The sequence below is a fragment of the Pristis pectinata genome, chromosome 8, assembly GCF_009764475.1.
Source record: "Pristis pectinata isolate sPriPec2 chromosome 8, sPriPec2.1.pri, whole genome shotgun sequence".
In the NCBI taxonomy this organism is placed as follows: domain Eukaryota; kingdom Metazoa; phylum Chordata; class Chondrichthyes; order Rhinopristiformes; family Pristidae; genus Pristis; species Pristis pectinata.
In genome coordinates, this window is record NC_067412.1 from 74,016,448 (window position 1) to 74,042,357 (window position 25,910).

The 25,910-nt window shown below is 38.4% G+C and overlaps 1 protein-coding gene across 4 annotated transcripts in view; it reads right to left on the minus strand.

Moving 5' to 3' along the window:
* Positions 1-849: 849 nt before the first annotated feature.
* dlg3 (discs, large homolog 3 (Drosophila)) overlaps positions 850-25,910 on the minus strand; it is a 212,469-nt gene continuing 187,408 nt past the window's right edge. For 3 of the 4 annotated variants that reach the window (XM_052020917.1, XM_052020919.1, XM_052020920.1), the window contains 8 exons: positions 22,148-22,250; positions 20,641-20,682; positions 19,860-19,910; positions 12,809-12,910; positions 11,092-11,264; positions 8,477-8,586; positions 6,857-6,948; positions 850-5,740 (listed from right to left, as the gene is read on the minus strand). In XM_052020917.1, coding sequence (XP_051876877.1) covers positions 5,634-5,740; positions 6,857-6,948; positions 8,477-8,586; positions 11,092-11,264; positions 12,809-12,910; positions 19,860-19,910; positions 20,641-20,682; positions 22,148-22,250 — 780 coding nt within the window. In that variant the 3' untranslated portion in view covers positions 850-5,633. Of the gene's footprint in view, positions 5,741-6,856; positions 6,949-8,476; positions 8,587-11,091; positions 11,265-12,808; positions 12,911-19,859; positions 19,911-20,640; positions 20,683-21,644; positions 21,691-22,147; positions 22,251-25,910 lie in introns of all 4 variants that reach the window. The other variant, XM_052020918.1, reaches the window with a different exon arrangement.

Below are 25,910 nucleotides of genomic sequence, written 5' to 3' on the forward strand. Positions count from 1 at the left end.
ACACCTGTTACATTTTGTTTTTGCTTCTTTCTCTAGATTGCTCTCTCTCAAAGATACTAATTTCTGATGAGACACGGGTCTGTGATTGCATTTTTTCTGATACCTTGTAAATGTTGTACTGCTCCAACCTGAACCTCTGTAACTTAGCATGAGGCCATTTAATCACAGGAAGTTATCACAAACCAGTCCTGACCTTGCCAATATCCCCTATAAGTGCACTTATTAGCAATGATTATTATGTATGCTGACTGCATCAAGAACCCAAGCTATTTTGCCTTCGAAACCTAAAAGTACTGACCCCTATTGCAAACTTTTGTTCTTGTTGCAATCAGCTGTCTCATTGCAGACAAAGAACATTTTGTTACTATGAATTCTTTAGAGTGTGTTCTCTTTTTCACTAACTAAAGAACATGGTGTCCAATTTTTTTTAAATTTCTGCATCAGGGAACTTTATATCAGTGTTATTATTAAAGTGTATAAGTCTTGTTATTAAATCAAAATTTTGGTGTTATCTGCCACAAGGCAACACCAAGAGTCCTTTTCATATGTGCTGGATTCTGACAGTGAAAATAGAATGAGGGTCCGTTTGACACTAATGGCTGCATTGGCAGTAGCCCAAAACCAACAGTTTGGACCTACTGCTGATGGTGGTTACTGCTTATTCTGCATGATGGATTCTGACTTGGGTAGGATGGAGAACAGTAAGGAAAGAACACACTTACTTGTGTAAATAATTAACTTATGTCATACTGGATTTGTTAATCTTTGGGGAGGTTTTGAAATTAGAGACAACCACAGTTTAATTTGATTTTGATTAAAGTAAACAGGTTTTATTTTTATAGCCAGAGCCCATTTTTTTAAATAATCTGGAATAAAACATTATTCCTTTCAATTTGCCACTATTCCAATAGCTGGAACCCTAAAGTTATTCCACACAGTGTAATCGGGGAATGTTATGCATTAAAGGGTTTATAAAAAGACTCTTCTACATCTGTAGCCAGATTTCTCATCATAATTCCTGGATTACAGAACCAATTCCAAATTGGAGTTTTTTTATAAAAACTTTCCAACCATTCGCATATAATTGCAGAGCTGGGAGAAAGAATAGCTTCATTACTATTTACTACAGGAGATTCCCAACCACAGCTACTTTGTTTAAACAGTTTATACGTTTATGACACAAAGATTAAAATCCAATGCTGCAGACTTTTTTTGGCAGCTTTTATTTTGCTGGGCATAAAATGAACACGTAACAACTAAAGGCAAAATTTAATTTAGCTGGGCTTCAGATTGCCAATCAGAACGTGTGTGTGTATTGAATGATCTGCAGGGAAGCCCCTGCAGGTCATTCAATACTTCATTCAAATATATGCATGTGTAGCACACTAATCCATTTGACTATTAATTTGTCTGTTCATACTCCAGTAAAGCTAATGATGTGATTCCACCTGGAAACCATGTGAATTTTCATTACAGCAAGGACTAAAGGTAAGTAATATATCACAGTTACTATGAAGAGTTGTTACTAATAGATGCTGTTTGTCTACATAGTACTTTACTTCCATACTCTTGATTTTTAGAAAATCTGGTCTGCACATAATATTCATTGCTTTTTTCTGTTATTATTTCCAGTGGCATGCTTGCCTAGGTCAATGAATTTGCATGTTTACTTTATGCCCACATGAAGTGATACTGGTAACATTCCCTTTACAATATTTCCCCCAATTCCAACCTAAATGGCTTATGGAGCATAGCAATAGAGAAGTGTTACTGATAGTGACAGTGTGCAGACATCAGATCAATATTCATAAGCATTTCAATGCTGAATTCTCCCTCATAATTGAAATCTGAGAATGTTTTGACTGTGCAGAATTTAGCCTTTGAAGCAATTGTAACAAACTGTTAGCTGGCTAGAACTATTTAGCAGGGATGAAATCACTAGCATCTTTCTAAAAACTACGGGACTACGGCAATTGTTTATTGGAAATTTGCCAAATAATCAATCCCAATGAATGTCTTGATAAATGATAACACGTTCTTTGTTTTAAAAAAATATTCTTACGATCGTGCTTAGACACCAGTTAAAACTACTTAATACCCCCTTAGAATCCTGTTTCGAACCTTTAAAATAAACTCTACAGCTTGTACTTTACTGTGTGATGCACATAAAAATGTCCAGCTTCATAACTTCAGTTAGAAAACATTGTCCTCAATTTATCTTGAATACCACAGCATTTTGTAATAAGATTGGGCAGAGTTGGAAATACTAACTGAAAAAGGACATCCTCTTTTAAAGACCAGAATTTTTCTTCCAATCTGATACCATGTACTGCAGATAATGAACAAGTAAAATAAATTGAAAATGGTTAGCCCTCTCATTACCCTAAAGTTTAATTTTAACTTTTGGTAAGTATTCCCCGTCCACAATCTTCAATTGCCTTGCTGGACTAATATGTGCAGGCTAATTTCTAATACATATAACTGCACAATATTCATCAACTGAACAGGACAGCAGGTATACAGCACATTTTAGCTTGGAAATTATACTAATTCCATTTTTTTAAAATGGTTAATGTTTTTGTTAAAACAATGTACAAAGTAATTTTAAAGACCGTAAACACTGCAACTTCTAGGACTTAGTACTTGCAATAACAAACCTGGCTGCAGAATGAGGTTTTGGATAGTAAAGGTGAAGTGTCAAATACCACTGAATTTAGTAACTATTACATTACAGACAATTTGAGCATCAAATGTCTTGCACATTATTAGTCACCAGGGGAACTTCCACAGCCTGGCCTGTAATATACAGAAAAATGATAATGTGGGGTTTATAACACTTAAGACAACTAGGGAAATGCAACTTTTACATTTTAATGTGGCAAAATAATTTTAAAACATGTTGCTCAGATAAATTAACACAGGCCACAATTATTTTAAAAGTAAAATGACTACTAATTTCATTGATGCAGATACCAAAAAAACTTTTATTTAAAAAAAATGAATTGGGATAACTAAGCAGAATCAATGGAAATCCAGGCACAAAATGTAAAATGACAATGGAGCTCATTTTAACTATCCACTGGTGGAATCAACTTTCAGTTAGTGCAAATCAAAGGTCCTAAACTTGCATTCCAACACTAAACCTTTTGGATTTTTCCACTGGACAAATTGCATTTCACTTCACTGAGGTCTGCCACATTGGTCTCTAGTATTTTTAACCATTTCACTTTGTAGATCTTTATGGTTTGCTGATTGGGCAAAATTAACCGCAATGATATTGTGCCATTGTCAACTGTGAAAGCATGGTTATAATTGATAGTGTAGAAGTCTAGGGGGCAATAGTTGAAAATTGTACTCTATTTAGATGATACTGCTTGGTTGCTGGTTTACTTTGAGACATTTTGTGATGGAAGTAAAATATTCACCCCACCAGAAAAAATAGGGAAAATGGATAGGAGTCCACCTGCAATATATTGGTAAGTATCCTTCCACTGCGTGCAAGTCAGCATTCCAATCTTTATGTCATTCCTATTACTATATACAATAACTGCCTAGTTAGACAGGCACACAAGCCCCATTCTAATGGACATGGTTTAGGCCAATTATCAAAGTTACTTCACTGAAAACCCTGAGAATTAAAAATGCTTAATTAAAAATAAAATATTATAGCCTGTTATCTGCAGATCTGGAAGGAAACAAAACTCAACCACAAAAGTGGAACATTTGAAAGATATTCCTGTGGTGCAGTTAAGAGGGGAAATGAATCCAATGCAGAATGGCCTTCAGTGTTACAACATAGGCACTTGATCTCCCCTTCTGCCCAAAACTATGAATCATTTACTACACATTGGTCTAACCCCGTCAATATATGAAGTTGGACTAAATAAAATGGAAGCCAGCAAGGCTTCCTCTCAGTCAATTCAGCAATGTTTCCTATTTACCTATCCATTTTGTTGCTGTGTGAACTGTTCTAATTACCATTAGAAAACAAATTTTACATTATAGGTAACAACAGCTGAACATAAAACAGTAGTCCACATAAAAGGCCTGGAATAACTGCACTTATGTGTGACACAGTCATCTTGTGGGGATATCTACTGATTAATTACTTTGTTGATCAAAGTTTCAGCTTGATTATTACACTAGAAATGTATAAATAATTGAGTTTACAGCAATGGTGATATCTTATGGATTGCAGCAATGATTACTGTGATTAAATTTAAACCAATGTAAGTGATAGATAGGAGTCAGTCATATGCTCCAAAGATGAACAAACTAACCCTACTGCAAGAGGAAGTATGGCAGCTGAAGAGTTCTCTGAACTCTCATATTTGCTTTCTATTTAAATGATTGCCATGCCCAAAGATATGCACCTTATTCATGGGACTGGCACACATTTCAAACATCAATTGCATGTCTTCACCACTAATAACCTTGTTGTCTGTCCCCTGCTTACATCCCACCCCCAGTAAAATACTAAAACTCTTCTGAGTAAAAATAGGCATAGCGCTTTAAAAAGAATGCACTCAGTCTGCCCAATTTAGATACCAGTTCAAAAACTCTAAGACTACCTTTGAACAAAGCCATATTCTCAGTCCTTCATGCTTTTTAGGTAAAACAACTGGCCCAGTTGTTTACACAAAATTTCTATTAGGTTGTTCTACTTTTATTCGGGAGAACTTCAAAACAGAAGATCTATCTGGGTTCCCTCACCAGAGAACTTTGTGCAACAATTGTATATAAATACATTAAAGAACTAAGAACTCACATTGTGTATTGACAAAAAAGGTAGATTAGATCTGTGATTATCTTTGTAAAGTTATTTTTAGTTTGGTAGTGATATAGTAGATGTGTTTCCTGACCACTACAAATTCAAATTAAATCCAGTTGATTCCACAAAAGGGCATTTTGGACAAAGACACGATACATTTCTACCATTTCATTCGTACAAAGCCATGTGTGAACAGCAGTCAGAACAACTTACAATTTCTTTATCGTCTGTCAGCTTTTACTCAAATCACTTTTTTAAAAAACAGCAAAAAAAAAATGTAAAATGTCCATGCATACAACCATGTTTTGATGTGTAAAACAATGTGCAATTTAATATGTTGAAAATTATCACTTTATATTTTCATCTAAAGTACCACAATGATTTAAATTCTAGTTTTCATTCTCTTCCTCCTCCTCCTGAGGTGAGGAATTGTGTGTCTTTAAAAGCACTGCTATGTGTAATCACAGAGGAGTAGAGTGGTTTTCTTTTCTCCTTTCAAACCCATCTGCATTAGGAAATTTCAGAAAGATCATTTTTAAGGAATGGTACTGATAACCCTGTGAACACTGGTTCTTTAAAACCACCGCTTAGTCCATATGAAACTTTCGTAGCTGATCTTCAGGTAATACAAACATACAAAGTCAATGCAATCCTGGTCCCATTTCCTGAAGATGTTCTTTAAAATACTCAGGTGTGCATTTCCATGTCGTTGATGGAATTCCATAAAAACCATGCAGTATGGAAACAGCCACAGCGACGATTCATAATAACATAATGAGAAAGATAAAACTTGATATGCAACATATCTTAAAAGGGGAAACTTTTCCCCCAACAACATCTTCTCTCTAAACATTGGGCCATGCTAGAGTTTTTCAGATGAAGGAATCCAGATGTAGGGACCAGACTGTTCTTCAATGACCTGTTTAATTTTGTTGTATATCTCCTCTAATGAATCTCCCTGTACAATAGCTGTGGAAAACAAAAATTACAACTGTATAAAATGCAAAAATCAGTAAGAAGTATAGGAGGGAAATGTATATAAAATCATGCAGAGAAAGGAATTATCAGGAATAATGAACATGTCAATTGAATCAAAATGAAACATTGGAAGTGCCAGGCAAGAACTATACAGAAACAGGCCAATCAGAGAAGAACACTCTAGTATTTGTTCCTCCACAGTAGTCTTAATTTTATCATGCCTACATTCCTTAATTTGCTTTTCCTTCAACTACCCTCTAACCTAATTTTTAAGTCATGACAACTCTTAAAGTCTCTTCAACTTAGTTCAAATTAACCTTAAATCTATGCACCATGTGCTTGATCCTTCAGGCACTAGAACTCTGTTCTTATCGAATTTGTCCCATTCCTTCCTAATTTTAAACAGCAAAAAATTACTTCCAAGTTTTCATATTTCTTGTATCAGCTGACAATCTAATTATTCCAGTATATTAAATTAAATTTTTAATTTTTAAAAAATTTTATTAACAGCATGGTAACAGGCCCTTCTGGCCCAACGAGTCCACGCCGCCCATTTTTTAAACCCAAATTGACCTACCCATACGTCTTTTAGAATGTGGGAGGAAACCGGAGCACCCGGAGCAAACCCACGCAGACACAGGAGAACGTACAAGCTCCTTACAGACAGTGACGGGAATCGAACTCCGATCGCTGGCGCTGTAATAGCATCGTGCTAACCGCTACGCTACCATGCTGCCCCCTGCTCTATTACCGCAACATCCTTACTGGATTGTGAAGCTTAAAACTGCAGTGTTTTAGTCTTTCTAAAGCTTGTAATACGTAAAGTTGGCTATTGTACCCTGACCATTATAAACCTTCCATTCTAAAGCAAAGGAGGTCCATTAGTTCCAAGTAACAAATAAAATTTCTCTTTGCTGTTGTTCTGAAAAAAATTCTGTTCCACCCAAAACGTCAATCAGAAATTTGGATTAGGATTAAAGTTTAATAATTTCTTGCACCTTTTGTACGTTTTCCCATCGCTCATCTTTTAACCATCTATTAAAATGCTTGTCTGTTTAATCTTTCACTAATGATGAAAAACAGTAAAATTGCAAGGAGTACACCAACCTGTGAAAAATTCTCCAAATTCCTGCTCCAGCTTCAATGCTTTCTCAAAAGTTTTGGTGGCCTGTTCTTCAGTTTGTCGTTTATTCATTTCCCTATTGAAACAAAAACTCAAGATTTAACTCTATTGGATCTTTAACATTCAATGGTTACTTGAATGGTCTTATAACATAAAACTCCTCTTTTCAGTACTTTTAACAAGGCACTGGTCTGTAAATTTGATCATGCTTGGAAATTGGCAAATACTGGGTAGGCAAGGGATCATGAGGGATTTATAATGGAACCAATAACGTACATACAGAGCCAACAGTACTCACATGATTCATTTAAAGTTTTGGGGAAGAAAACAGGACCACTAGGCTACTTAAAAAAAAACAGCCAGTGTCTCTTAAAAGTAGAGGTGTCCTCTGTTTCAGACAAAAGGGTAACTAATATAAAGCAGGATGTGTGGAAATACTTAATAGGTCAGCCAGCAAAGGTAAAGAAAATTAACAGTCAACTGGAAACCTTAACGGACTTTCTCCCACAGCTGTAGCCTTGCCTGTGAATATTTTCTGAAGTTTGTATTTTTAAGATTTTTAGCATCAGTGGTACTTTGCTTTTGTACCATAAAACAATAAGAATCATCAAATAACGAAGTAAAACAATTAGAGACCCCAATATGGTCCCAGGTATATTTGTTGTATACAAGGTTAACAGTATATTGTCACCAGCAGGAAGAGGTTGTAGGGACATTTATGCCAAAAGTTTCCCAGGACTAGGTTGCTATATTGAAAGTATTTTAGGGACTTTACATTTTCAAGAATGCTGTTCTCTCCATTAACTCTCATCTGGGCCAGATCTGTGTAAAAAACTTCTGAAGGCCTCTTCTGCATGTACCTCAGAACTCTATGGAGCAATCTAATATGGTAAGTGTTGCACTTCGAGTCTAGAATTAGTGCTGAGCATTTACAGCACATTAGCTGTGCCAGTTTTGAAACTGAAATTGAATGTAACTAATGGCCTAGAAACTCAATTCAAGGGAAGGCTTTCTTCCTTGCTGTGAAGACTTTCTTTCCTTGCTGTGAAGATGAGTTGGTTGGACGCTAACCTGCTGACATTTGAGTGAATGTCATTTATAGATGCAGTCAGTGACATCCCAGGTGGTCCTAATTACTACTCACACAGCTTTAAAAGAATCAAAAATATTCAGCTGTGCAGACTCATTAGTCAAAAGAAATTTCTAGTAGCTACCATATGTCTCTTGACAAGTAACTAAATTTTGAACGAGGATGGGATAGCGAATGTTTAATTTATTTTAGGTGAAACAGGAAGCCCCACCAGTGAGGAAGTTTATAGTACTCTATCAACTCCAATTCCTTCAGATTGCATTTAATGAATTTCATATTAAGGAATACCAAGTCACAGGGAAACCTTACGAACCAAGAAGTATAACTCAACCTCATCCTCCAATAGAGACGGAATGGAAGCTTCACACGTCAAGGCATCACCCAAGAACACAATATTCAGTAAGCCTACCTATTTTTATTTACAATTTTGGTCCTAGGTGCCAGATATATGAAATTTCATACTGGAATTAAAATGGTCTTTCTTGGAGCCAGACTGAGAAAATTTCATACTTACATGAGGGATTGCACAGATCTTGGTTTGATGAAAATGGCAATGGAATAAAGTAGTGCAAGCTGTAACCTCTTAATCGCATTCCCAGACACATCAAGGATGCAGTGTTTTCCCTACACAGAAGAAAGTGACACCCTGAATTATGTAAAGTCAATGAAAAGAGTTGCAATTCAAAAATTGAGATCACACTATGAAAGTAAGGCTAGATTAAGATGATAAGCAATATATTGTTCTGCTCTCCTCAGTCAGTTAAACTTCTGCATCCTGATGGTGACCTCTGAAAGCAAAACTAATTATCAAGGTCATAGGGGCTGAATGTAATAGACTCTCACAAAAAATGTGCATCTTCTGGGCCCTATGTGGACCAGAAGGCATGTTGCACGATTTCAAATGAATACTTTGTGTTTATCTAATACAAGCATTGAAATTAAAGAGGAAGAATGTTAAGTATTGGAATTGATAAACGAAGATTGACATTAAGTGGCCCTGATAAAATGTATTCTGGGTTCCATAAAGCAGCAAGGGATGAAATGGTGCAAGGTGCCAGAGGAATGAACAATTATTTACGTGGTACCTCTTTGTTAACAAAAAAAAAGGATGGACCAAATTGCTACAGGTCAGTCAGCACAGCACTGATAGTGGCCAAATTATTGCAAAAAATATTGAGGGACAACATAAATCAGTACATAGAGAGGCACAGGTTAAACAAGGACAGCCAACATGTATTTAAGAAGGCAGGGTTATACTTGACTAATGATTGAATAAGGATGGTTGATGAGGGGAATGCTTTTTAAATGGCACTTAACAAAGTCTCACACTGGATATTGATCAGGAAAGTAAAAGCCTATAGTATTGAAAAGTGCAAGGTGGATCATAAAACTGAAAAAATGGGTTACTTTTCAACAGGACTTTTAGTGACTTAAAGGGCTGTGTTCATTGAGCTTCCACAGTACCAGACCCTGTGTATTTTTACAACATCATTCACTTGGGCTTAAATGTAAAAGTTTGCCAATGATACCAAAATTGCTATGTAGTTGATAATGAGGAATAAATTCTAGGGTGCAGGCAGATATTAATAGAATTAATTCTGAAAAATTGTGAGGTAATGAATTTGGGGAGGCAAACAGGCAAAGGAATACCTTGTTGATAAATGGTAAAATGCTATGAAGTGTAGAAAAACAGATATTGAGGTGTATGTCTCCATACCTCTGAGTGCAGCAAGATGAGTGGTTAAGGTGGCATTCGGGATACTTGCGCTTTTATTGGTTGATGCACAGAATATAAAACCAGAGTCATCATGCTAGAACTATATAAAACACTAGGATACAGCTAGAGTAATGTGTGCAGTTCTGGTCACAACAGTACAGAAGTAATTAGACTAGGGGGTGCATTGAAAATGTTGCTGAGGCTGGAGAATTAATGTGAAGACACTGATGAGACGGGGGGTTGTGTAATAAATTATGAGAGACAAAGTGAAAATGAGGGACCCATTTCCTTGGCTGAGAGATCAATAACCAGGTGACATAAGAGTTAACCAACAGAATTAAGGAAAACAAAAATCCCCCAAAGAGTAGTCGGGTTCTGGAACTCACTGCTTGAAAGAGTAGTGGCAGCAAGGGACATTGTTCCATTTAAAAGGTACCTGTTGGTTCTTGAAGAGCTATTACCAGACCAAGAGCTGGGAAGTGGGAATTACTCACATGGTTCACTTTTGTTTGGCACAGATGTCAAGCTGAACTGACTCCTGTGCCATTCATTTCTATGACTAGTTAGCAGGTATAGCTGACTAGCAATCAAGGCATGGAATCCACGCAAATATTCTTTCCTACCCCACCCCACACCCAAATTAAGACCTAGAAGCAGTGTCAGTTGGTTCAGTTATCATCTCAAACAAGAGATCAAACCTTGGACTTTTTTGATCGGCTTGAACTTAGAAACCTAAATGAAAGATGGCTAGCAGGAAAGTAAAAGTACAGAAAAGTAGAGCTCAGCAGATGATAATAATAGAACAGTACAAGCTTTGCTGTCTGTTATTTCACAATCCAGCATGCCCTGGTAGTTGGTGCTTCTGAGAGAGCAGTCCAGGTTGTCAAAGGGCAGCACAAAAGGAGTAGACAGGGCTGGCTCATGATTAGCAGTAATTTGATTGTCTGGATGACAGATCTTTTGCTTTATGCAGGTAATTTACCTTTGGAACCATCTGAGACATCAAGAAGCGTATTTTTTAGTGAAAACAGTGACCTATACTGAGAACTTTTATTGGTGCCAGCCATGTAATATAGTATAACTCTGTCTTTGGTCCACTAGAAAACTTCGTTGGGACAATTAATGTTATTTCTGATGATGTTATTGGACACACACATGCAAACTTACTTCCTATTATTTTTGCCGTACCTTTAATTCAACATTTTACATCCAATGTCAAAGTGAATCTGCATTTCTATGGTGAATTGAATCTATCTGAATGCAAGATAGGATCTTCTTGCTGGGAGTATTCCATGCAATTTTCCTTACAGTTAATGGGTAGTATCTTATTGTATGATTAAAATGAACTCCAATTATAGGTTAGCTTTTTAACCAATGAAAAAAATATTGTGGCAACACTCAACCATACTCACTCTCTCAGCTACAGCTCTAACAGACTGAATGCTAGTCCCATAAAGATTGTCATTATATTGCCCAGCTTCAATGAACTTATTGTCCTGAATGTCTTTCTCCATCTGTTCTCGGGAGGTTACAAAATGGTAATCTTGCCCATCAATTTCATTTTCACGTCTTGATCTGGTGGTATCTGCAAGGCAGTAAAACAGCCGCTGATTAAATTAATCTAAATTGCGTTATGAATTACATAAAATATACATAAAGGAACCAGGCTATTTGGTCCAATATGCTCATACCAGCATTAATACTCCTCCCAAGCCCCCTCCTACACTTCTTCATTTAAGTTTCAACATAACTGTTCTATTCCCTTCTCTTTCATGTACCGAATTTGGCACTGAGTGAGAGGTAGATTTAAAGTAGTATCCTAGAGGAAGATAGAGGAGCAGGTAGGATTAAGGAGGGGGAAAAAAAATCAAGCTGCTGGAGGAACTGAACGGGCCAAGCAGCATCTATGGAGGCAAAGGAACAGTCGCATTTCAGGTTGAGACCTTGCATCAGGACTGAACGTAAAGAGGTAAGGGGAATGGCTGAGGCAAGAGCTGGCAAGTGATAAGTAGATCCAGGTGAAGAGGGGTTGATGGACAGAGACAGAATTTCAGAATACACTTGGTAACTGAAGTCACAGCCACTAATGATAGATTGACTAAAACTGGAGATGCATTGGTGGTCATAACAGAGGACACATTTATTTCAGAGCTGTATGCCTCCAGGTGCTGTCAGATAGGGAGGGTAAAAAACATTGGATTTTTAATATCAAGGTGCCACTTATTTATATAAAATTAGAATGGGAGAGCACAGGAAAACAGGACTAAATAGATATCTTTCCCCAAATGTGTGATACAAAGAGCAAAATGGACTGTTTCTGTCTTGTAAAATGTATAATGTAAATCAAATACTGACATATGCCATCAGATTTTGGCCACTAGAGGTCCTCCATTATATCCTATTCAGTAGACTGATCTGTGTTTGCATTTCGGAACATTTTCTCTTTTGTTCTCTTTGGCCAGAAATTTCCATGTAGCTGCTTTTGTTCCAACATTAATTTCATCAGAAGCACAGTGGAAGACCGATTGACTGCAATAACAGTTAGCAATTACGTGGCCTTTGAGGGATTAAGTCTGTTCACAATAAATGAACAGAGAAATTATACTCCTTTCAAATTTAGATTTCAACCTATCCATGGTCAATGAATAGAAAACTGATATTTGTTTAAAGGCTAAGTGTCCAAAAGTGGAAAGTTCCGGGATAACAGATTTAAAAAATGTTAGTACATGCAAGATTAGATTTCAGAAGTACTTACGAGGTACACAGGAACCAAACTTATTTGGGAATTCGGAGATCAGATCATCATTGATTCTGTCCTTCATTGGTCAATGAATAGAAAACTGATATTTGTTTAAAGGCTAAGTGTCCAAAAGTGGAAAGTTCCGGGATAACAGATTTAAAAAATGTTAGTACATGCAAGATTAGATTTCAGAAGTACTTACGAGGTACACAGGAACCAAACTTATTTGGGAATTCGGAGATCAGATCATCATTGATTCTGTCCTTCATTGGTCAATGAATAGAAAACTGATATTTGTTTAAAGGCTAAGTGTCCAAAAGTGGAAAGTTCCAGGATAACAGATTTAAAAAATGTTAGTACATGCAAGATTAGATTTCAGAAGTACTTACGAGGTACACAGGAACCAAACTTATTTGGGAATTCGGAGATCAGATCATCATTGATTCTGTCCTTCATTGGTCCCAGAATTATTATTGGTCGAGCATAGTGAACTGAAATTGTGAAAACACGAATAGAGACCAACATTTATATTGACAACCTTTAAAGAACATGATCAAACAGCCTATGTTCCACACAAACCATGCAGTGCAGGGCTGCAGTGTATACTAAATAACCCGCAGCAACTCTCCAAGATTTTTGAGAATCTTTCACAAACCCGCAACCAAGGACTGGAGATGCACAGAAACACCATTTCTTCCAAGTTCCTCTCCAACCATCTAAACATCATGAATTTGTTGATAACAGCATGGAAACAGGCCATTCGGCCCACCATTAAGCACCTATTTATGCTAATCCCATTATATTCTCACATTGGCATCAGCTTCCCCTCAAATTCTACCACACCCCCTTACATTAAGGGCAATTTACAAAGACCATCTACCAACCTGCACCTCTTTGCAACATGGGAAGAAAGTGGAGAAAACCCATATATTCACGAGGAGGAAGTGCAAACTCCACACTGACACAGCAGTGGATGTCAGGATCAACCCAACAGTTCTACAAGCTGCACCTCTGTGCCACCAATGGCACCTAATATCCCCAAGCAGTCTCCCACCCAAGTACTAACCTGGCCTGAGACTGCTTAGCTTCCAAGATCTGACAAGATCAGGCACTTTGTTATTAGTCAAAAATTCTGGAATTCCTTATCAAAAAATTGTAGTGGTTCAAGGAAAAGGCTGCTGGCCATCCTCTTAGCATAACAAGGGAAGGGCAATAAATATCATTTTTGCCAGTGATGCTCACAGCCCGATAATGAAGTTTTTTTTTTAAAAGCTGCTTCTGGTGAGAATTCTATGGACATTCCATGGACAATAACTGGCTCATCTCAAGCAGTACTTATTGAATAAATCATACAATTAATGCCAAAGAACAGGAATGGGAGAGTAGTTGTTAAGTTACTGGAATATCAGCTAGAGTTCTGGTGCACTGATCCAGAAATACATGGTTGAATCCCACCGTGGCAGCTGAGGAATTTGAATTCAAGTAATGAAGTAAAAGCTAATGTCCATGACAGTAACTATGAAACTGCTTGATTGTCATAAAGACTCAACTAGTTAAAAAATTCCTTCAGGAAATGGAATCTGCCATCCTTATCTGGTGTAGACTATATGCAACTCCAGATCCACCAATGTGGTTGACTCTTAACTGCCTCCATAGTTAGGGAGATACACTAAGTACTGGCATTTTCAGTGATACTCACATCCCATGAGTAAATAAAGGATTTCTTCAAGGACTTTTCAAAACAAGGAACCCTTGTTCTTTATTCTATTTTATAACAATGGGACTTTTAGACTCAACAACCTTAAAAGTGAGCAAAAAACAAACTGCTGGAGGAACTCAGCGAGTTGAGCAACATCTGTGGGGGTAAGGAATTGTCAAAGTTTCAGGTTGAGATCCTGCATCAGAACTGCAAACTTAGAAGTGAACTTCCTGTCATATGATAATCTGGAAATGTGTGCTGTGAAAGGCTGTGCTAGGGAAATCACAGTAAATTGATAGTTGGGCAACTTTTTCCCTTTCCACTTTCTCAGCATTTTGCACAAATCTCCTTGTCTGCAGCATTGCATCTGCCCTTAAACAACATTGCAAGAAACTTTACCTTCACATATAATTTAAAATCAATGCGAATGCAGATGCCCTTGAAATTGTTTATTTCTTGCACCAATTGTGCTGAGCTCATTTATTTATTTAAAAAGACATTGAAGAACAGTCAGTTTATCGCTTGATGAAATGATTCCTTTCAAAAGCTATTCGCCTATTTTTGCAGTCATTCACTTGTGAGGTACAAGGTCTATTTTCAGTGCATCTCTCACTGAATTTAACAAAAATCAAGATGGAATTGATGCCAGCAACAAACAGGTGGTAAATGTGACACCCTTGTTCATGAAGGGGTGCAAGGACATGCCTAACAACTACAAGGTGAGCAAACACTGATTTACCTTGGCAGTGGGGAAGCTTTTAGAAATAATAATGAAAAAAATAACAGGTAGTTGGAGAAGGCCGATTCAATAAAGAATTGTAAACACAAATCTTGCTTTTAACTAACCTGATATAATTTTTTTAATGTGGTATCAGAAAGTTGATGAAAATGTTACCCATATGGATGTTTAGAAATGATTTAACAAAGTCCTACATTAAAGGCTGTTTTGCAAAATTGATGTCCATAGTTTGAAAGGGTTTGTGGTAACATGGCTATGAAATGATATGAAAATGGCTTAAGGACAGAAAGCAGAGAGTTGTGGTAGGTGATTATTTTTCATGGTGGACAGTTGTGTTTCCCAAGGATCACTGCTGAGACCCCTGCATTTTTGATAAGTACCAATCATTGGCTGTTGGTGTGCAAGGTAAAAATTTCAATATATTGCAAGGGGACATTGATAGACTATCAGAATGGCCGAACTGTGGCAGATAATATTTATTACAGAGAAATGTGAATTGATATATTTTTGGAGAAAGGAGAAGCACTGTAGACTAAAAAGCATTGTTCTAAAGGTTGTATAGGAATAGAGGGATCTGAGCATGTTTGTTCTTTGAAGGTGCAGGACATGTTCAGAGCTGCGTTAATAAAATATGGGATCCTGCACTTCATAAGAGTACAAAGTAATAAGAAAAGATGTTACATTGAACCTTTAGAAAATACTGGATAGGCCACAGCTCAAGTACTGAATAAAAGGAACCATTTCTTATTACCAAACTACAAGGATATAGTGGGGACTGACTGGAATGTTCTAAATAGGGATAGAATGGATGGACTGAGCTGAGTTGCATCTTCTGTACAGGATTAATTCTATTCTGGTTCTAGATTAGAGTCAGGTGGCCAGGAAACAGACCATTCGGCCCAACTCATCCATGCCAACCAAGTTGTCCACTTGAGCTAGTCCCATTTCCCCACTTTCCAGCCATATCACTCTAAATCTTTCCTATTCGTGTACCTGTCTAAATGTCTTTTAAATGTCGGAGTAGAAATGAAAAGGGAGATCCCCCTAGTGGAAGTGGTGTAAAGACATTTTTAGTAGTATTTCAACTGTATTGAATATTGATTTACCACCCCATCCTATTACTGCAATTTTTGGGTTACTAATGATGGATTCTGGCCATTTATCCGCTTCTGCTTGTCATATGATTGCTTTTGTTACATTAATGGCCAAGAGATCCATTTTATTTAAATGGAAGGACCCTATACCCCCTACCATGTTTCAATGGTTTTCTCAAACTATAACTTGTTTAAACTTAGAAAAAATTAGGAGTGGTACTGTTGATCCTTCGCTTAAATTTAAGGAAGTTTGGAGTCCATTTATTCAATATTTCCATATCACATAAGCAGACCTTTTTCGAATCCCTTTCAATAACCTTTGAATATAGAGGAGCGGAGCTAACGACGTAATAATGTTTTTTTTTAACCGAAGAAATATCAGTCCAGTTTTTTTTTTGAAGTTTTTAGTTTGCTTTTGTTTATTACTATACTTAGAACCATAGAAGAACCATAGAACAATATGACACAATACAGGCCCTTCGGCCCACCGTGTTGTGCCGCCCTTCAAACCACACCTAAGACTATCTAACCCCTTCCTCCCATATATCCCTCTAACTTAAATTCCTCCATATGCTTATCTAACAATCTCCTGAACTTGTCCAATGTATCAGCCTCCACCACCACCCCCAGCAGCGCATTCCATGCATCAACCACTCTCTGGGTGAAAAACCTCCCTCTGACATCACCCTTGAACTTCCCACCCAATACCTTAAAGCCAAGTCCTCTTGTTTTGAGCATTGGCGCCCTGGGAAAGAGGCGCTGGCTGTCCACTCTATCTATTCCTCTCAATATCTTGTATACCTCTATCATGTCTCCCCTCATCCTCCTCCTCTCCAATGAGAACAGCCCTAGCTCCTTTAATCTCTCCCCATAATCCATACTCTCCAATCCAGGCAGCATCCTGGTAAATCTCCTCTGCACCCTTTCCAGTGCCTCCACATCCTTCCTATAATGAGGCGACCAGAACTGGACACAGTACTCCAAGTGTGGCCTAACCAGAGTTTTGTAAAGCTGCATCATCACTTCGCGGCTCTTAAACTCGATCCCCTGACTTATGAAAGCTGACATCCCATGAGCTTTCTTAACTATCCACCTGCGAGGCAACTTCCAGTGATCTGTGGATATGAACCCCCAGATCCCTCTGCTCCTCCACACTGTCCAGAATCCTGCCATTTGCCTTGTACTCCGCCTTGGAGTTTGTCCTTCCAAAGTGTACCACCTCACACTTCTCTGGATTGAACTCCATCTGCCACTTGTCAGCCCAGCTCTGCATCCTATCAATATCCCTCTGCAAGCTTCTACAGCCCTCCACACTATCCACAACACCACCGATCTTTGTGTCATTTGCAAACTTGCTAACCCACCCTTCCACCCCCTCATCTAAGTCGTTAATAAATATCACATAAAGCAGAGGTCCCAGAACCGATCCCTGTGGGACACCACTAGTCACAGCCCTCCAATCTGAATGCACTCCCTCCACCACAACCCTCTGCTTTCTACAGGCTAGCCAATTTTGAATCCACACGGCCAAGCTTCCCGGGATCCCTTGGCCTCTGACCTTCTGAAGAAGCCTACTATGCGGAACCTTGTCAAATGCCTTACTAAAATCCATGTAGACCACATCCACTACACTACCCTCATCAATCTTCCTGGTCACCGCCTCAAAGAACTCTATCAGGCTTGTGAAGAAAGATCTTCCCTTCACAAAACCATGCTGGCTGTCCCTAATCAGTCCATGTTTCTCCAAGTGCTTATAGATCCTACCTCTTAGAATTCTTTCCAACAGCTTACCCACCCCTAAGGCTCACTGGTCTGTAATTCCCTGGACTATCCCTACTACCTTTTTTGAATAAGGGGACAACATTCGCCACCCTCCAATCCTCCGGTACCATCCTCGTTGACAACGAGGACTCAAAGATCCTAATCAACGGTTCAGCAATCTCCTCCCTCGCCTCACGAAGCAGACTGGGGAATATTCCGTCACGCCCCGGGGACTTATCTGTCCTAATATTTTCTAACAATTCCATCACATCCTCTCTCTTAATATCTACATACTCCAGAACATTACCCTCACCTACACTGTTCTCAGCATCATCAAGACCCCTCTCCTTGGTGAATACTGAAGTATTCATTGACAACCTCACCCACTTCCACAGCTTCCAGGCACATCCTCCCACCTTTGTCTTTAATCGGACCTACCTTTACCCTAGCCATCCTTCTGCTCTTTACGTACGAGAAAAAAGCCTTGGGATTCTCCTTAACCCTGCTTGCCAAAGCCTTTTCATGTCCCCTTCTCAAGCTCTTCCTTGCTACTCTATATTCCTCATGAGCCCTGTCAGATCCTTGCTGCTTACACCTTATGTATGCTACCCTCTTCTTCCTAACTAGTTGTTCCACCTCTCTCGTCACCCACGGTTCCTTCGCCCTACCATTCCTTCTCTGCCTCAACGGTGCAAAAGATCCCTGAATATCGACCACATCTCCATAGTACATTTCCCCTCAAAAATGTCACCCCAAATTACCCTCCCTAGTTCTCGCCTTATAGCCTCATAATTCGCCTACCCCCAATTAAATATCTTCCCATCCTCTTTGCTCCTATCCCTGTCCATGACAATTCTAAAGGTTATGGAGCAATGGTCACTGCCCCCCAAATGCTCACCCGCCGATAGATCTGTCACCTGACCCGGTTCATTACCTAAAACTAGATATAATATGGCACTCCCTCTAGTCGGCCTGTCAACATACTGCGTCAGGAATCCGTCCTGGACACACTTAACAAACTGCACCCCGTCTAAACCATTGGCACTAAGTAGGTGCCAATCAATATTTGGATAATTGAAGTCTCCCATTATAATAACTCTGTTATTTTCGCATCTCTTTTTTTTGTATCATGTTCACTTAGCAAGAGAGCAGGAGGTCCAGATTATATATTTTACTCCGTGTGAGTATAAATATTAACTGTTGTTATTCCCGATCTCTTCGCACCATATGTATATTAATTTGAATTAATTTGAAATTTAATAAAAAGATTGAAAAAGAAGGAACTGGTGTAATTCCTTTTTAAACAAGGTTTTCAATAAAGGTCCCAGATGAGACATTGCTCGACAAGCTTAAAATACACATGATATAAGGTGGATAACATTCGGCATGGATTGAAAATTAGTTATCAGACAGAAAGCAAAGCTTGGGAATAGAGGTTTCAAGCAGATACACAAAAGATTCTGCAGATGCTGGAATCTGGAGCAACACACAAAGTGCTGGAGGAACTCAGCATGTCAGGCAGCGGCTATGGAGGGAAATAAACAGTCGAAGTTTCGGGTTGAGACCCTTCATACAGGGAAGATTCACTAGACTGGTTTCAGGCATAGTGGATTTGCTGTGTGGGGAGAGACTGAATTTAGAAGACAGAGGAGATACCATTGCAATATAAAAAAAATCTTAAAATTGTATTGACACAGAAGAGCAGACTTGAAGGGCCAGGTGACCTGCTCCTATTTCTCATGTTCTTAACAATGAATTGCTGCTTGACAACAGCAAAAGAAAACAGGCTCCAGTTTATCCAGAAAGCAGTTACTATACTAGCTGTTTCAAGCAAAACTAAAACTCAAAGGACAGGACTGCATTTTCACTAAGTTCACAACAGTTGCTTTCCAGGCTAGTTCAGAAGGTTATTAAGGATAAAAATTTCTCACCAGCCCTAGTTGCCTTTGAGGAGGAGACGATGACCTGCCTTCTAGAGCCACTGCAGACTTGATAACACCCTTGTTCAATTATTACATAATTTATCAGGTCTAAAATTGTACTCCATCATGCCAGTTCTTTAGTAGAGCCATCCAACTAATCCCACTCCTTTTGATGCACAGTATTACAACCTGCAAATTCAAATATCAACTCAAAGATCTACTTACTCTCCAGGCGTGTTACTGCCTCATAGGATAGAACAGTATCATCCTGACCCTCTGAAATAAGAAAATGGGAAAGCATTACAAATAGTTGACATCATTCTCATCAGTTTGTCATCCCACCCCCCATCCTTCTTCCCCATTTCCATCTCCCATTCATCAATTTCCTGTACAGTCTGCCTGCACTCAAGAAACTTAAGGTTTCCACCTATTCAGCTTAAGTATTTGCAATAGAAAAGGATTATTAATGGCAGTGTCCCTGAGAGTATGTCATTTGAATGAAGATAAAAGCTTTATGGGTTGAACCTCTAGTAAATGTCTAAAGTGCAGCAAATTAAAAACAGTAAACACATCTTGAATTTCTGGTAGAAATGCTTATCCCACCACAGAATTTGCAGCTGTCCATTTGAAAGCCCTCTCTTCAGCCCCAATAACACTAAATAAAATGTTTTTAGCATCAAACAATCTGCTGGAGGAACTCAGCGGGTCAAGCAGCATCTTTGGGGGGGGGGGGGTGGGAGGAATTGTCAATATTTCAGGTCAAAACCCTACATCAACACTCAAAGGAGTCTCACAATGTGTCTCCATAAAAACTCTTTAGTTCAGATCAGGGTATTTGGGGCTGCTGTCATAATTTTCACTGCAACCATAAAATGTTAGGCAGTTTCCTCATAAGGCAGTGTGCATCTTCAATTTCTAAACTGGCTGCATCACCTGAGGAGAAGACTTCTGGATATAAACGAACTCCAATAAGGAGATGAGAAATAGATGAAAAGGAGTTACTTACTGGAGCTACTTTCACTGTCACTGGTGTTGGATGTCATACATTCTGTAAAAATAAAAGGAAAGTGTCAGAGTTGCAGGTAATGAAGGAGCAAATAACAGATGGACCAATTGTCCTTTGTAACACAGTTCTCATTACAATGTAATATAGTAGCTTCCTGCACAATCCTCACACTGAATATTTTCATGTGGGCTTGAGGAACATGCTGATCAAAGATCACCACCTGATCCTCAGTACTGTAGAACTATCTGTTGGCCCTGCCAGTTACAATTCTGGTGTCGGTAATGGGCTCCAAATATAAAAAGATCTTGGCTATTTCTAGCCATAGTGTGGATATGGAACTGACCCACTTCATTACTGAAGGCTGATGGCTCAATACAAAAAGCTTAGCTTGACCTGTGATGCCACCCATACTCAGATGAAGTTAATTTAACTCTTGTAAATCTTCCTTGGTCGGGTGTTGGGTGTCCAACAATGACTGTTCCTATAGGAAGGTAAAGTTTGCTTTAGCTAAAAGAGTACTGTGCAACTCATCCAGCACATGCAAGTACTCTATGAGTGCCTGTCAACAAGAAGATCTATCCAACTTAAAACAGTAACTTGTTCACTTTTCAGATCTCATTGTATAAACTCCATATGAACTATACTGTCACAAGAACTTATATTTTGCAACTGAACCCCAAGCACATTGTAATCTGTTTTGCGATCTAAATTGCTTTAATACAATATGTATACAGTACAAATTGTTCAATGTGCTAACTTATTGTATAATTAAACAGCAAAAAATCCTGTTTTTTTCAACTAGCTTAAATTGCAATATTGTGTTTACATATTGGAGATGATATGATGAAGGAAGACCTGGCCTAAAGGTCTTGTGGCATTGGAAGAGTTAATAAGATCACTTGAGGTGACAGTGGAAGCGAGAAAATGAAGTGTTGTATTAGAACACAATTTGAAACTCAGACGTTTGTGATGTTTACATTCACAAATGCTAGTCTCTCACTTACTCAGGTTCTTCATCCCGTAATAGTCATCACTCAATCCAGGGAACTCCTGGATCCAATCACCGGATAGCAAAAAATTAGAAATAATACAGAAACAGAGATACAGAAACAGAGGAAAGCAGTGAATTAACAGCTGGACCTGCAGTGAAAGAGCAGAATAGAGACAGCTATCGGGACCACTGCAGCTAGTGATATGAATGTCAGTAGCCTTAACTGATATACAATGGGCATTCATATTGAAATTGTGTGTTGAAACAGATTGGATAGATTGTCTATATGCTGACAATTTTTGGTGACTGTTTAAAATAAAGCATTCTTTTAAATTTGAAGAAAATAATTACATGTCAATCTGCTCATTTGTAGCATTTTGCAAAACTATACTCAAGTTTGGAACTGCTGGGGCCCCGATTAGAACACTGGAACCATAGTACAGGCATATAATGTTAATGGTTAAAGCATCCTGTTCCCTCCAATCAGAATTCACATAAACCTACACAGTTACTTACGGTCATGGTCACCTGTGTGCTCCTGCACAATATTCTCTTTGCTCTTGTAGAAGGCAAGCTTTCGAGACAAGAGGAAGCTCTTTTTACGCTTGGCTCTGGATGACTGTGAAGGAGAAGAGGATGGAGGACACAGGAGGACAAATGGATGTATCATTCATGCAAAACATGTTGTAAATATGGATAAGCAGTGACGTGGTAAGCCACCCTCCAGATACAAGTGTATTTTGACTTCTGTACTGCATGTCTCATCTCCCATAGATAACATTCAAATTCATAGCCAGGCAGGCAAATTTTAATAGATCAATGTTCCCCATTACCTATTAATGCTTTAGGCTCTTAAGGTGCACTGAAGCATTGATTAAATCACAACCATATGTGCACCCTTCATTTCCAGCATCTCATGTAAGCAAAAACTGCACTGAAACTGCATGCGCCTACACAGTGCTTGGAATATTTGTATCTATGACTGGAATCTATGAAGACTTTGCAATGCCAACAGATAGCCCTGCCAACTAGTAGAACAGTCCAGCACACACTGACCAGGATTTTCCAACCATAGTCAAATAATTACCAATGTACATGCTCCAACTGCTACATACCCCCAAATTACTTAAATGCTCCAGGTCACATGTGCTGTCTCAAATAATCTTCTCAATCAAACCTTTGCAGAAGCAAAGGAAATTTCAATACCAGAAAGTACTTGATTGATGATTATAGTTAACAATTTTTGAAATACACCAAGGTGGACAAAAAACTTTTTTAAATCAATATTTTGATATTAATGATCTCCTTCACTCTATGGAGAGATCCCAACCAAGATAGTGCCAATTTAGTCTAGAAACCTACCCAGCCAATCACCCTTTATCTGCCCCACCCATACCCACTCCAGCTGTTAGTTAATAGAAGCCAATATATGCATGTGGCATCCACTGATGAAATATGTTTTTATCTCAAGTTAAAGTCACTGCATCACCAGGTTTACAAGAGGGAAATGTTTGAAATGATAACATTATAGAAAAAAAAGTAACAGATGAAATCATTCCAGACCAACCATAGGTTTAAGCAATTGAGTAGCACTGTATTAGGCACTGAGCAAATTTAAATGAAAGACTAGTGTGGCTGATTGCAAACTTTCCCTTACTAGTGATAGTCTGAGTCACTTAACTGTCACCAAGGTCACAAAATAACCTGCAGCTAGAGGAACACATCAGTCTTTTTCATACTCTTGGCTGAAGTTAAACACCATAACAGGAGTATCAAAGAGTTTGGACTGCTAGAACTCAGAAAGCAGGAAATATCATGAAATTTAATGTAGATCCCAAGTAGCCATGAATTATCAGAGCTAGAAGAGCAGCAATGATTTTGATTTCAGTAGCTTCTTCCGCCCCAGTGTTAACCACCAAACATCAAAGTTCTAATATAATCTAACGAGTTTATGTCCTATTTCTTGAAAAGAACCCTCCCGGGAAAATCTGAATATAAGCTAAGAGATGTAAATAACGCTACCACCCCTTACTCCCAATGCAGGAATAAATTCTTCTACAAACCGGGAGGGATATTCCCCACTACACTGTACCAACATTTCCCTGATAACTTGTGCCATCCAGATTGCACCAGTTTGTACATTTCCCTGCGGATATCCAAGGAGAGTATCCCACATTCAGTACCAAGTATGTAATCCCATAAAATGACAACACCTCCCCTCCTTCACCTCCAAGGTCTATGATAAACAAAGAACAGGACAGTTTGGTTAGGTCTACTAATACACCATTGTATAGTTATAAAAACTAGATAATGCTGTAAATTAAAAAACATAATGTTGGAAATACTGAGGTTAGGCAATATCTGTGGGCAGAGAAACAAAACCTTTTGTCTACATTTCTTTAAAAACGGTGCTGAGTACTTCCAATATTTTCTGCTTTTATTCCAGATTTCCCAAAAAAAACCCACTATTTTACTTTTTCAAATTTATTGTGTTGGTCTGGAATGAAACAAAAACTTTAAGATCATATTGCGATAAAAAAACCTCAAAATTCAGATGCATCAAAAGACCATATTGGAAATCATGACTAGTAAATGGCATGCAAGCATGAGCAGCTACTAGATGGATGGGGATGTATACTCAGCAAGAATCTGTAAATATGGGATTCTGCTTTTTTAAAACTTTTCCTGTTAGCAATAAATATTTGAAGAGCTTAGAGTGACCCTACAGCATTATCAACAACTTGCATTTACATACCACCTTTAATATAAGAAAACATCTTAAGGCATTTCACAGTAACATAATCAGACAACAATGGATGCAATAACAAAAGAGAAGACATGGATGTGGGGGGGGGGGGAGAGGTGTAAGATGGGTCAAGGAAATGGTGAACAAAGGGAATAGGAGATGGGGAATTGGAGGCATTAACAGACACTGGAACCCAGTTAGCTCATCCTACGCCAACAATGCAAAGCAACAAGAGGAGGTTTGCACAGAAGGTAGAGGAAGGAATGGAAAAAGAGGTTTCTTGGAAGTTTTATTAATGGGGGGAATGGGAAATTTAAGGGCTGGAGATGGTTACAGTCATGGAATGTCAAGGCCATTAAATCATAAAAATGAGGACGTGAATTTTAAATTTGAGCACCTGAGGACCAGGAGTCAGTGTGACAGTCACTGAATGACACACAACTTCCTGTTTCCAAACCCAACCTTCTCTTTTTTTTTGAAAGCAGAGGTCACATTAGCCAGGGCTTGTAAAACCACATGTTCATGTTTAGAGTTGATATCATTGTGTTCCTATTTGCAGCCCGATCTATGTTAAAGAACTGTCATCACTATTTGCATCGGTTTGAGAAATGAGAAGTAATTTAAGTTGATTTTGGAATCTGTGTGTGACAAAACAGCCAGATATATGTTTTTTGGATACTTCAAGCTTGCATCTGAACTTCATTTTAAAACGTGCCAATAGATTTTAGATAGAACAATGACAATGGCTGAAAAATCATGGCCATATGCAGTTCTGAAAGATATCTCACAGTTAAGAGAGGATGCAGACATTTATAACAAAATGGCCACGTGCACGTTAAAATACACATGAACATCTTAAAACATCAACGATGCTTGTCAGCCTTTGCAATGCCCACAGAGATGAAGAAAGGACCACAGAGAGAAGAAAAACAAAAGCCAGCACGGAGATACAAAGAAATTCTATAGTGAGTGACAGAGGAATGGGACTCCCAACCCTATTTGATGGCTGTTGATGTGGTTGGGCTGTTGTACAAGGATACTCTATTCATAACTACAGTGGCATCCCCAACAAAATTGTTAATAGTATTGCAAGACATGGGAACAGAGCAGTAGCAAAGAACACAATTAGGAATTTTGCATATAAAACATTCCACTATACATACCATTGTCTGTCACTTTTTCCAAACCCATGCATTGCCAAGCATGCATTTTATTGCTGCATCTTCACAACTTATATTCAAAATGCTTGTACAACTGAGAGCCTTGTAAACAATCAATCTTCAAAACATGATAAAGCCTAGCTGCATGATGCATTCCCATTTAAGACACAAGTTGATTGTTAAGTGAACTAGATACGTCACTTGCACATGGGGTTGTTGAGTCTGATCTTCTGCCTGTCTGCAACGGTGATAGATCCCAAATGGAGGAAAGTCACAGCATTGTATGCAAAACTTTCTTCCAACTACCTCAAATTTCAGCTCACCTGAAGCTACAGCCCACAACCTCCCCTATAGTTAAGGCCTTCTCATCTAC